Source organism: Eriocheir sinensis, chromosome 69, assembly GCF_024679095.1.
Source record: "Eriocheir sinensis breed Jianghai 21 chromosome 69, ASM2467909v1, whole genome shotgun sequence".
Classification (NCBI taxonomy): Eukaryota; Metazoa; Arthropoda; class Malacostraca; order Decapoda; family Varunidae; genus Eriocheir; species Eriocheir sinensis.
The window spans coordinates 6,653,615-6,667,542 of record NC_066577.1 but is presented as its reverse complement, the minus strand read 5'-3'; the positions used below and the strand labels follow the sequence as shown (position 1 = coordinate 6,667,542).

The 13,928-nt window shown below is 43.5% G+C and overlaps 1 protein-coding gene across 1 annotated transcript in view; it reads right to left on the bottom strand.

Moving 5' to 3' along the window:
- The window catches only part of LOC126988336 (dynein axonemal heavy chain 5-like), a 36,379-nt gene that overhangs the window by 5,402 nt on the left and 17,049 nt on the right, over positions 1–13,928 (bottom strand). The window contains exons 9-21 of the mRNA XM_050846394.1: positions 10,134–10,344; positions 9,495–9,652; positions 9,197–9,378; positions 8,870–9,034; positions 8,532–8,728; positions 8,103–8,247; positions 6,924–7,056; positions 5,982–6,121; positions 5,373–5,502; positions 4,485–4,732; positions 2,348–2,527; positions 1,067–1,268; positions 326–561 (exon numbers count right to left, since the gene is read on the bottom strand). Of these exons, the coding sequence (XP_050702351.1) occupies positions 326–561; positions 1,067–1,268; positions 2,348–2,527; positions 4,485–4,732; positions 5,373–5,502; positions 5,982–6,121; positions 6,924–7,056; positions 8,103–8,247; positions 8,532–8,728; positions 8,870–9,034; positions 9,197–9,378; positions 9,495–9,652; positions 10,134–10,344 (2,327 nt within the window). The remainder of the gene's footprint in view (positions 1–325; positions 562–1,066; positions 1,269–2,347; positions 2,528–4,484; positions 4,733–5,372; positions 5,503–5,981; positions 6,122–6,923; positions 7,057–8,102; positions 8,248–8,531; positions 8,729–8,869; positions 9,035–9,196; positions 9,379–9,494; positions 9,653–10,133; positions 10,345–13,928) is intronic.

The following is a 13,928-nucleotide window of genomic DNA, read 5'->3' as shown; positions in this document are numbered from 1 at the left end:
TTATACACTACAATATCATCTCTATAAAAATTCCTATCACACTTCTACAAGCACTTAACCATGTCCCAAACTTTGAAGAGATGATGTGCTTATAACATACATGTAAAAATAAAGAAAAAATAACTAGAGATCTATTATGTATTAAAAGTTGTTCATTTAGGCTTTTTTTCATGCGGGCTTTTTTCATTAGTTTTCTTTTTTTTGCCCTTGAGCCATTTCCTTTGCTGTAAAAAAAATACTTCTTTGCATAACGTACAACCAATGAAGCTCTCAAGTCCATTACGAAAAAAAACTGTCAGCCATACATGCACCAGTTGACCCTTACCTCTATTGGGTCAATTGCATCGTCCATATCCAGTTCAAGGTCCCGGGTCTTGCGCAGGATGTCAATGGCTCCTTTGATATCATCGAGGTCTTTGAGTGGACGCTCCAGGCGGCGGGAGAGCTCGGTCAGCTGTGCGAAGAGCCGCTCCATCTCCTTCATGTAAGTGGTCTTGAGCGCCTCGCCGTACTTGTCCACCCAGAGACTTGCCTCCACCACCAGGGCCTTCTTCAGCTGGTCTGTTGGGATGTGTCAAAACAGAGATGAATGCTGACTCTGACGTCCCTAGGTTCACATACAATTAATACAATAATCAATAGACGGTCTATGATTTTGCAAGTTTTATTATATACCCTCATCATTATAATCATCAGCTATTATTAGTCTATTGTATTCTAAGGGCCTTTCCTAACATTCTCTACTTCCCTCCTTTTCTCTCTCTACATGTTAAAAACTTTAAAACAATCAATACAAGGTCTATGAATCTGTAAGTTTTATCATATTTCACCATCATAATAGTCATCATCAGCCATTATTAGTCCCCTACAGTCTGAGGGCCTTTCCTAACAGTCTCTACCTCTCATCCTCTCGCTTTCTAGATGCTAAAAACTCACCTTCTCATCATCTCACATCGTCAAGTTCACAGAGCCAAGAATCACCACCAACACTCACCAACACCCACCAACAACGATCACCAACACCCACCACCAATGCTCACCAACACCCACCACCACCACCACTCACCAGTATTGACAGCCAGTGCTCCAACCCTGTAGCGACTTGGCTCACTCTTGATCTGTTTGTCGAGCAGTACGTAGCTCCTGAGGGTCCTGTCGTAGTCCTGCAGGGTCGGAGTGCTGGCGATGAACTCCCTTATGGCGGTCTCCTTGTCCACGCGCCAGAGGTGATGATACTTGTCCCAGGTGCTGAAGGTGTTGTGAAGCTCCTGCCGAGATAAAAGGTCTTAGGGGTTTGTTGAAGGTGTGTAGCCAGTGATGAGGTTAAATGAGTGTGCTGGCAAATGCAGATTTCCTACAAGAAGACATCACCAAGCTACAGGTACAGAGAAAAAAGTGGCTGCTACAATTCAATGAAGAAAAATGTAAAGTCCTGCACCTTGGGAGGGGATATCCAGCATACCAATACCACATGGGAAACTACTCCACTATCCACCACAGAGGCAGAGAAAGACCTGGGAGTATATGTTACCAGGCTACCAGTGAAAGCCAAATCTGTGCCAATAGCAGTGGATGGGTTAAGAAGACCAGGTGGTAGAGTATTGAAGTATTGAAGTAAGTTAAGTACTGACAGGACGAAGGAAGGGTTTTAGAGGTTTGTTGAAGGTGTGTAGCCAGTGATGAGATTAAATGAATGTGTTGGCAAATGATTAAGAGGACCAACTGGTTTGTTACTGAAGTACTGAAGGAAGTTAAGTACTGACAGGACGAAGGAAGGGTTTTAAAGGTTTGTTGAAGGTGTGTAGCCAGTGATGAGATTAAATGAATGTGTTGGCAAATGATTAAGAGGACCAACTGGTCTGTTACTGAAGTACTGAAGGAAGTTAAGTACTGGCAGGACGAAGGCAGGGTTTTAGAGGTTTGTTGAAGGTGTGTAGCCAGTGATGAGATTAAATGAATGTGTTGGCAAATGATTAAGAGGACCAACTGGTATGTTACTGAAGTATTGAAGTAAGCTAGGTGCTGAAAAAAGTAAGACTTGGATATCGATAAATGTTTGCAGTAAATCATTAATGTATGCAGAAAGAAAAGTTGGATAGAGGACAGATGAGTTTGAATAATGATCTATTATTCAATCTCATATTAAACAAAAAGGAAAAAAGGAAAAAAAGGAAAAAATGTCAGAAAAACCAGTAGGAGTATAAGCAGCAAGTGAGTGTAGCGACGCACCCCCAGACATATGATCCCCATTAGCTAGTTAGTTATCATGCCAGAGACCTCTCCCAACATTCTCTCTTTCTCTAGATGCCAACACTTCACCGCACCATTCACAGCCTCCCTCACTAACATTCTTGGTGGACTGGAAGGAGTTGGCCATCTGACTCATGATCTTGGAGACGTCCTTGCTCTCGTAGACGTGAGTGTAGTAGTTCTTGGGCATGGCGGGCACCTCCAGCACCTCCTCCCTAATCTTCCAACCCTTCCGAGAGCCGGCCGTCCCTTCATTCTTCCTCAGGGGTTCACCAGCCTGCAGACAGAGATGGCATTAGCTCACATTAGTTATATCAATATTAGTTTTAAAGCAAAGTACCTAATAACACCACCCACACACTGATTAAGTAAAATAGCTTATATTTACAAAAGAGTACTTAAAACAAGTATGTATATGAACTGTTTGCAAAGAATCAGAAGGGAAGAAGATGCAGGGCCGGATTAAGCTTGCATTGGGCCCTATGCCATCCACAGTTTGGGGCCCTCCCCTTGAATAAATTAGGCAAGATCTGGACAATTTCATATTTTATTGAAACAGAATGAATTAATGATACAATATATTTAATACAGATTGTCATCATCTTTATTTTTTTTATATTCTGTATTAGCAGCATACATACCATACTTATGTACATAGGTAACTATAGCAGCTACACCAATGCCCGTTTTCTTGACTTCTCTTGTGAAAACTGTTCAATTATGGTTTCAAATGTCATTGAGGAGGTGACATCATTTTCAATTGACACAACAGACAAAGCATTCAGTCGTTTTTGAGTCATTGTTGAACGAAATCTGTTTTTGATCAAAGACAGTTTGGAAAATGAATGTTCACCTTCACAGACTGTGACTGGTAATGTTAAGAACAGTCGCAGAGCAGTTGAAACATTGGCAAATGTTGACTCTACAACTGGATTCTTCCTTAAGTATTTTAGCAGGACAGGAGGATCACGATCCAACTTCAAATGGGTTACAAATTCTGAGAATGTTACAAATTCATCCTCGCAGTGGGGTTCCAAGTCATTGATGTATTTTTTCACCAAGTCAGCTCTCAACTCTCAGCTGTGCAGTATCATTCTCCCTCAATGACTTGATAAAGGCAAAGTCGTCAGATATCTTGTGATAAGCCTGGCGACGTTGAGCTAAACTTACAACTTGTCAATGATGACAACAAAACTCTGTACAGGGAATTTTTGTGCATCTTGAAGATCTGCATCAGGTTCAGCAGAATCATCAGCTTGATGCCGCCGTCTTCTCTTCTGTACCTTTTCCGATACATATACTTGCTGAACATTTCCCATGAGATTTTTTGCATCATTCTCCAGTTCATCAAATTGACCACGAAGCTCAGCAACAAAACTTTCAAGTGATAGAAACAATGATACAGCCATGTTGATATCAATATTTGTGCTTTGGAGAAGAGTACTAGCTTTCTGAAAGTGCTGGAGGATCTTGTTCCAAAGAACACACATAAATGCATTTTCAAGAAGGCACATATTCTCTGCAAAAACTGATGCAGCAAGTCGAGCATCTCCTTTTAGTTCCTCATTGTCTGCAATTTCATTTAACATACCATAGGTGATAGAGTAGTTTATGTGCAGTGCTTTCACTGATTCAGAATGGAAATGCCAACGTGTGGAAGATAATGTTTTTAGGGTTAGAATTCTGCCATTTTCATAGGTGACAATCCCTTTGATAGTAAATTCCAGCGCTTTGTTGATCCAACTGAATATTCATATAATTCCTGCACAAGTTCAAAGAAATTGCAAGCACTGTTGACTTGTGTTGCCAACACAAACAAGTTTTCGCTATTTTATTTTATCTATTTATTTATTTTTATATTTTTTTTGATCAACAGTCCAACAAAGCATACTGATCTCCCAGAGGCTACAGGCATTTCCAGGATTTCCATTATGTGGGGGCCCAAATATGGGTTGGGTCTATCAGGTTTTGTGGGCCCCTCAGTGCTTGGGGCCCTACGCCATGGCATGCTTGGCGTATAGGATAATCTGGGCCTGAGAAGATGTAGGTATAGTTTAGGGATGTTTCTAAAGTGTGATTTGTATTCCTATTTTTTCCATTATCTATGTGTATATATGATAAAACACAATTTATTTGTAAAGAATCAATATGTGACAGAAAGTGGTGCCAAAAGAGTATTTCTATGATGCAAAGACCTGAAAGCATGTGTGTGTAACTGTGTCCATTGTACTCACGTCCTCCTTCCGGCAGCGCACCCACTGTGACACCCCCATAGCCGTGGACAGGATGATTTTGGCCACCTTGTTGATGGCCTCCTGCACCTCGCTGAGACTCGGGGTCACCTGCACGCCGGGGGACACCAGGGAGGCACTCAGCTCCACCAGTGCCACCCCTGGATTCTCTGGCTGTATTGGCCCTCGTCCCCGCCCAGGAGTGTCACCTGGTAAGGCCACAGCACTATTAGTCTTTTCTACTTCTTTTTCTACATCAAGGAAGGCAACTCAAGGGTACGGAAACATAAACAGCAACAAAAAAGGTCACTATACGCTGCTCTAACAAAAGAATAAAAGAACAAGAGGTCAGAGGCGAGGTATTTACATTATTCTCACTCTCATTGTTGAAAGGATTCTGGAGAGGGACAACAATATCATGGGTTCTGCTACTGCTATTTACTAAAGAACAATGGACTACTGCCACAGAAGTCAAATATAAAACAGTGTACCACAACAATTAACCTCAAACAAACATGGCACCATTAGTCTTATTTACACTAACTTCACCCTCATTATTGTAAGGACTTTGGAGGGGCAAAAATTCATGGGTTCAACAACTGCCATTCACTAAAGAACAAAAGAGTAATGCCACAGAACTCACATACAAAACAGTGCACTATGACATTTAAATCAACTAAAGAACAGTGTATCTCCTAAGAATGTCCCCTGCAATACCTTGGCAACTCACATACAAAACAGTGCACTATGACATTTAAATCAACTAAAGAACAGTGTATCTCCTAAGAATGTCCCCTGCAATACCTTGGCAACTCACACACAAAACAGTGCACCATGACATTTAAATCAACTAAAGAACAGTGTATCTCCTAAGAATGTCCACCGCAATACCTTGGCCGCGTGGGTTATTGACGGAGGTGTGGCGGCGGATGGAGTCAAGTGCACCCTTGACGGACTTGATCAACACGTCCAGCACCCTCCTGTGGTACGCCCGGCGAAGGTCCCTGGCCGCCACCTCCACCTGCACGAGATCGAGTGAGTGTTGGGTGAATGCTGGTGATGGTGATGATGGTGAAGGTGGAAGAACAAAGGGGAAGTAGGACAAAGAAGCAATCTGTGAGGACCATTAGAAGGAAAGAAACAAAAATTGGAGATGGAAATAAGAAGTAGAGTGAGGCATCAGGACAATAAGAAATGGCCATTCCCTTGTAGAAAACTCTGTGAAAGAACACATCAGAAAATATACATAAAAGCTATTATCATACTGGTACTAAAAACACACCACTAATTTTGCACAGTAAGAAGTACAGTAAAGCATATGGTGAAAATGCCTTCAGAGGTCGCTAGACAATAAGAAATCCAATTCCTTGCAAACAATCCTATGAGAGAATATGACATAAAAAATTGTACATTGAAAGTGGCTAAAAACCTTACTACTAAAATCACAGAACTAACTACCCCTTCAAAATACTTATATAAGTTAGAGTGATCAATTCTTACTTTTTCCCGCATCTCCCTTTTCTTCCTTGCGGCCTTTTCCTGTGGTGTGAGGGTCTTTGAGGGCAGCTCCAGTGTGGCAGCAAAGGGCCCCTCTGCTGCAGGTACAGGGCTGCGGCGCGACGACCCTCCGCCTGACGACACTGTGGAGGCGTGTTTGTGGACAGTTCATATTGTGGCCGTGAGAATTCCTGAAGCTTATGCCATGAAATATTTGAGGAACTTCACATAATCGACAAAAATGATATCATAGTGTTTTAGGGAGCTGCTGACTAATATTTAGTGGAAATTATGGTTTATATTCCTACAGTGTTGGTTTAGGGAGCGGCTAACAAATATTTACAGTGGAAATTATGGTTTATATTCCTACAGTGTTGGTTTAGGGAGCGGCTAACAAATATTTAGTGGAAATTATGGTTTATATTCCTACAGTGTTGGTTTAGGGAGCTTCTAACAAATATTTAGTGGAAATTATGGTTTATATTCCTACAGTGTTGGTTTAGGGAGCTGTTAACAAATATTTAGTGGAAATTATGGTTTATATTCCTACAGTGTTGGTTTAGGGAGCTGTTAACAAATATTCACGGGGGAAAGTATGGTTAATATCTCTAGAGTAATAGTTTGGGTGAGTTTCTAACAAATACTTGCAGGGATAGTAAGGTTAATATCTCTAGAGTAATAGTTTGGGTGAGTTTCTAACAAATACTTGCAGGGATAGTAAGGTTAATGTCTCTAGAATGAATAGCTGGCTTTAAGAAAGCTATATACTTGACCAGAATTAGAAAAATGTTACAAAAGGTATTAGTAAGTCTGGTTTTCCTACTTTTCCTACACATTCTCACTAAACAAAAGTAAAGTAAGTTGCATAAAAGGGCATTAATATATCTAGCCCTCTTACTTTTCCAACCAATTCCCATCAAACAAAACTAAACCACAAGAACTGACCTGAGCGCGAGTCATCCAAGTCTGTGGCATCATCAAGATCATCAGCCGTGAGGAAGCTGTAGCTGCCCTGGTCGCCCTGCCCCCCGCCCTCCACGCCCACCAGCACCAACACTATCAGCTCCAGCACTGCATCCTCCACCACACGAAGCTGACGCTGTTCAGCTCCTGCGAAAAAGAAGAAAAAGGAAAGGTAGCTTAGTATGGATATAAAGGAATGGGTGTGGAGTATTTTTGTGTGATGTTAAGCAAATGATGAGTTGAAGAATTGAAAATGGTTGAGGGTATACTAGAGGCTGAAGCTGGAAATGAGAAAAGTAGGTAAAGAGTGGTTGGATTACAAATGTGGAGTTAAAAGATTGTAAATGGTTGAAGGTATAAGTAAATTTGATAAGATTAGTGAATAAATGCAAAAATGAGAAGGATACAGGGTTGTTTTGTGAATACAGAAGTAAAAGATTACAAACATTTGAAGGCATAGTTTGATAATATTAGCAAAAGTATAATAAATGACATAAGGATACAGGGTTGTTTTGTGAATACAGAAGTAAAAGATTATAAACATTTGAAGGCATAGTTTGATAATATTAGCAAAAGTACAATAAATGAGAAGGATACAGGGTTGTTTTGCATAAACAGAAGTAAAAGATTATAAACATTTGAAGGCATAGTTTGATAATATTAGCAAAAGTACAATAAATGACATAAGGATACAGGGTTGTTTTGTGAATACAGAAGTAAAAGATTACAAACATTTGAAGGCATAGTTTGATAATATTAGCAAAAGTATAATAAATGACATAAGGATACAGGGTTGTTTTGTGAATACAGAAGTAAAAGATTATAAACATTTGAAGGCATAGTTTGATAATATTAGCAAAAGTACAATAAATGAGAAGGATACAGGGTTGTTTTGCATAAACAGAAGTAAAAGATTATAAACATTTGAAGGCATAGTTTTGATAATATTAGCAAAAGTATAATAAATGAGAAGGATACAGGGTTGTTTTGTGAATACTGAAGTAAAAGATTATAAACATTTGAAGGCATAGTTTGATAATATTAGCAAAAGTATAATAAATGAGAGGAGCACAGAGGGAGTTTGAGGTGTAAAAAAGTGTACTGTAAGAGGAACACTTGGCAATCGATAATAGTGAAGATGAAGGTGTTTCCTGTTCTCACCTGGGCGGCTTGGCAACAGGTGAGCCAGGTGTTGTGCACGAAGAGGTCCAGCATCCAGGGTGCCGTGTCGGGCAGCACGTAGAGCTTCACGCTGGACATGGCCGCAAGCACTCCCTCCATGCGGTGGTGGAAGATGTCGTTCACTCTGCACAAAAGTTACGGATGAAAGTTACGGTTGGAAACGCAGCCACTCAAAACCTGGACCCTCGTGAGAGCCTTTCAGAACTATGGGCAGCACATAAAAAATGAGAGAGAGAGAGAGAGAGAGAGAGAGAGAGAGATTTATAAACTGAATGATGGATTCTCTTACCACGAAAACCATGAGAGGGAGAATTTCATAAAGTAAATGGCGTCAGAGATTACAACAGATAAACACTGACATAAAACTATCATAAGGCGAGAGACTGCAAGGGTTGTGTTGTCACTGACCTGTCGATGAGCACCTCAAAGGCCCTGACCGCCTGGAACACCTGGTCAAAGTAGCTGTGGGCCTGGATGGAGGACCAGGTGAGGCTGGTCTGCAGGGGGTCCAGCGCCTCCTTCAGCTTGGTGACGTGAGGCACCAGCAGTGGCGTCAGGCTCTTGCTCACCTTGCCCAACACTCGGATGTGCTCATTCAACAGGTGCTGGAAACAGAACACTATGTACCTCATTTTGATTTGTATTCAGGATCATCTTTATCACAGATCATTAAACTACCACTGATTACTGAGGGAAATAATAAGGCTGCCCTTAGTCCAAATACCAAATCTCTGCGCATCCCTCACCTTGACCATGTCCCTCTTTTTGAGCAGCAGCGGCGCCCTATTGAGAAGCAGCTGTGTCATGTACGGCACGTCAAAGCCCAGCTGCTGGATCTTGGTGGCCTCGTGCAGCAGCGTGGAGATCCTCGGGTCCCAGTTGACGTAGAGCTCTTCTGTGTCTGGCCGCACCTGCCAGCGTGCAGCGCGACTTCTGGATGTCATTCATCTGTGGGAACGGTTCACAGATTCTTGACACCTACTTACTTTGCCGGCAAGTAAAAAATACCATCTTCCTACATCACTGTCTAGTTAACTTTCCTTATCGACTAGTTTTTATTCTATCCCACTCACACTCTGCTTCCTCCAGGCATCGTAATAGGCCAGCTCATACTGCACCAGCATCCTGCCAATGCGGTTGTACTTCTTCACCGCCTCCTTCCCCTCCGGCATCTTGAGCAGCACCGGATGGTCCTTGAAGAACATCATGGGCTCCTCCAGGTGCAGAAACAGACTCCGGGCCCATTGAATCTTTCCTGTTTGGGGTAAAGTTTCTTGAAGAGAAAGGATACATAATATAGTAATAAGACTTATGTATTCATGGTTAAACTTATTGGGCAGGAGCCTCTAACACTGCACATCTTCCCCTCACCAGCCACAGGAGGGAGGCCGCGCAGCTGGGGTGGACTCTCACACTGGCGGCAGTAGATGCGGGACACCTTCTCCAGCTCCTGGTGGAAGCGCGCCAGGATCCGGCGGTACTTGCCCTCCACGTCCAGCTGCGGCACCACCACGGCGATCTTCTCAAACCTGCCGTGGGGACCGTCAGGCCGAGTGTGATGGTTGGTGAAGGACACACAGTTGTAGATGTAGAGGTATCGTGTATTCATCTAACATATATATCAGATTAAATGATTATGACTATTGAAAAAGGTGCAGAATTAATATCAATGGATCTAGGGAAGTCTACATATCAATAACATCTCAGCCTTTCAGAATGATGGGACACCTTTCTAGTTTCACAAAGAGGAGGTTGATTGGATGATTTAAATATGCACCTGAAAATCAATATCAGCCTGTACTGCCAAAATGTCCCATAACTAAACCTTCATAGGAGAAAATTTATGTTAATGGGCCTTAAGAAGTCCATGAATAAATGACAGTTGCTATTATATGACACTGAAGGAAAAATGTTGGGTTAATATCCTATCTCAACGCCACCAAGACATAGCCAGCCTCCCACCCCTAAATCACTACGAGAGACACTACGCTACGTCCAGGAGAGCCACACCTGGCCAGCATCTTGTAGGCCATTGGTGTCTCCCAGATCTCCTCGTGCTCCTTCTCCACCATGATGTGGATCTTGGCGCAGCAGCTCATGCGCTGGCGGAACACCTCCAGGTCGGTGTCAAAGTGGTGGTCGCGGTAGTCGAGGTAGTCGTAGGATTTTTGTGAGATCTCGTTGCACATCTCTTGCCACGACTTGAGGATGTCTCGGAGGCCTGGGGGAGGGAGGGCGTCAATCAGGCAGGGGTGGCAGGGGAGGCACGGGCAGACTCTGGAGGAGGCAGGTCCTTGTTCTGCCTAGATATTAGACTCTTTATCATCAAGACTCAAACCAAGGCTACATACAGCTTTATGATACTCGGGTTTATGATTTTTGTTTTACACATTATCATATTTAAAAGCTTAAGTTAGTTAGTTAGTTAGTTGAGGTTCAAGACCTTACGCATGCGTGACAAACAGTGACTGACTCATCAGGCTCAGACTCCATCCAGGCGACACACACTAGGCTAGGGCAGCAGATGTGGGGCTACGCAACACGTGCAACACTCATCACCAGGCAGGGAAGCAACATGCACCCACGGCTTGCAACACACACGTCTCAAGTGGAAGTGAAAAAGTTTCCTTATAATCCACTTCATATTGAATTGTATCTCATGAGTAAGTAGTAAAAAAAAAAGTACCTTTAATCCTGTTTTTGGTGTCATTTAAAAAGAGTACAAGATCAAAGACACAGTGAAGTGTGGTGTGTAGGGTAACAAGTGTCATGGAGGACAGCTGGAGTTGGGGTAGTGGTGAGAGGTGTTAGCAATCCCTTCAGTACCTCAACTCACCGTCCTCCTGACAGCACATCCCTTTAATTAAACACCCCCACAGAAGTCTTGCAAATGGTGAATATTCATGATGACTCGACCCAAATATTCAGCATCTCAAGACACACAAGTATAACCATCGTGATCATTGTGGGAAGACTCATGCTGGTAGTTAACAGTCACACTACCATAAGTCAGACAGACGAAGGGGCGTCACAGTGAAGGTTTCCGCCGAGTCTCTGGTAGAGAAGGACACACTGGACACCATGGTAAGAATAACATTAACTTCATGCCATGAACAGCGGCCCGCCAGCCACACGAAGGTAGTCGGCTGCCTCAGGTGTTGCTACCCAAGAAGTTGGTTGCTGCTGCACACAACACAACCCCACCAAGCTTTGCGCGCCGTGACATCAAGGGGTTACCGCTGCTGGCTTTGGTCAGTCACTGTACGGTACACATGACGCAGGTCACGTGCCACGGTGCTGCCTCATACTCGTGTGGTGTTTTTAAAGTCTGTGTATGTATAATTGTACATGTGTTGTTTGGGGTTTATTTACATGTTTCTCTTGCCCTTTGGTGGTCACTGCGTGCTGCATCAGCTGATTGGGGTTATGGGGTCGCAGGAGTGAGTTAAAAAATCTACAACACTACTTGTGAAAAATGCTCCGGGGTGAGGGGGTGAGGCGCCTACTGAAAACTGTCTGTCTGGCTCTGTGTGCTTCTCCCGTGGGCCAGGGCTCCTGCGCTCAGCCGAGGGTTTGCGCCAACCCTCCCACGCTGCCTACAGGGGCCTCCGAGGAGAGACAGTTTGTTGTCAAGGTGATTGATATCTAATTGTACACTAATGAAGAGACTAATGGAGGACTACACTGATGTGTTTTATAGAGAATGTTATGGCTGTCAGTGACTCTGTCAATGGTACTGTATCAAGCTACAATGCTAAGAAAAAACAGTGGGCCTCACCTCTAACATTTAAGATGGAGAGACAGTTTTGCAGGAATTAAAATGGTCAGTACACTGTATTGAGGGTAATGAGCTGCAAGGCACACACCTTGCAAATGTTTCCGCCCTTTAAGAGGTCAGTGATGTGTGGTACTTTTCGGTGATATCTGTGTGAATAACAGGTCGTCTCATACTTTGGTCTTGATAAAAAATTACAGGAGTCATATTTCACAAGAAAAGTGCAAACGAGTAGTTGATGGAAGGTCTGCTTAGCAAGTTTCACAGTTATTCCACTTCGAGGGTTTCTCAACAGTTGGATGTAATGAATCAATGCTTTCCTCATGCTCCGAGGGGACTCGTCGAAGGAGAATAAATGCAAACGCATCAAGAAAATAAACTCCCGGAACAGCAAGTTTCATTAACAGCCAGAATGTTTCTCTCAGCCTCCAATGGGGTGCATTTTTTTCTGTGAGGGGGCAAGGGGGCGGGGCTGAGGCTGAAGCGCTGGTGGGCGCTGAGGCGAGACTAACCCGGTGGGTCTGGCCGTCCTGCTCGCCAGCGGGAATATAAACAAGTGACCTCAGCATCCAGACTCTTTTCTTCTCATCATTGTGGCCAGTGAGCATCCTGGGGCACAGCAGGTCACCCCACGCTGCACCGCCTCCCACGTGCAGCACGCCACACACACAGCCGTGACGCTGTGCCCCGGGGAACAGACCAGTGGACAAATAGAATCTCACTTGAAGTGCAAGTAACAGCTTCTTTTCACCTGGTGGTGACAGCGTGAGTGAGGACGCCGAGGCTGTTTGTACCCCCGCCGCGAGGCCCTGGCATGGCCAAGGAAGGCGGGGAGAAGCCGACACTGTGGTCCAGTGTCAGGGAGAAGCTCAGCTTAATTATAAATTACTTTATTACAACCTGACTTGGTCTTATTACTGCCCGTTTGACCAATACCTGAAATTAACGAAAAATGGAAAAAAATTATCATGGTGCAAAAATTGAAAGAAATTTTGTTTAAAAAATTTCAAATTTTGAAAGGAAAGTCTAAGATCAAGTATGACCTACAGTTCTGTGACTAAAGATTAATAAGTACAAGGATGTGTTTAGTGAGTGTTGTGTCGGGTTGTCCAAAGCTGGAAGTGGAGTGAGGAATCCAAGTGAGTGAGTTATGTACAGCGAGTCTGGGGTCGAGAAGCTGAGAAGGAGGAGAGGCGATGAGGCGACAAATGTACAGCGGCAGGACGTCAGAATCTCTGCAATAAGGTAGTGTTCGGGTGAGCCTCGGGGAAACAGGTGTCTCGGGTGACGTCTGAATTGGCAAGGTTAGTTAAGTCAAGCTAAGTCAGATCAAAAGCTGTGTCAAGCCATAAAACGAGACTATACTTTCTTTTTACAGCACAAGAAGCAGCTCGAGGGCAAACACAAATGAAAACAAAAAGGCCCGCCAGGCACTGCTCCCATGAGGAAGGGGAGAAGACTGGCCAAAAAGAGAGGTCAATTGTGGGTCATTATCTCTTTTGTACAGTATCTTTTTAGGTTTTCATCCTGACCCTATTATCACTCCACCAAAACCTCCTCCCTTTGTCTTTAGAATGAATGTATGAACGTCCTTACTCGTACTATGACCCCACTACCATTCAACTATTTCCTCCTCCTCTTGTATTGGAAATTATGTTAATGGTCAAACCATATGGAAACACTAGTATGTCACCCACATCCAAACACGCACACTAACACACACTCGTCGTTCACAAGCACTCGGTAACAGTACACAAAACATGTCAAAATGCTGCTGAAAAATCAATAAAAACAACCATTTGAAGCGGAACAAGTGGACAGCCATGACGGAAGAATCGAAGAAGGAAGAAAGAAGGCGAGTTTGCAGCCCAGACAACACAGAATGCCACGTGAGTTTCCTTTGGCCATTCCAAGTGAGTGAGGCTGCGAGAGGGTTGAAGAGCAGGGTGAGGGGGGCAAGAGAAGGAAAGGGCAAGGTGTCGGGTGAGGAGGTAAAGGGGTGTGAGGCAGGGCTGGCAGGACTGGAGTGA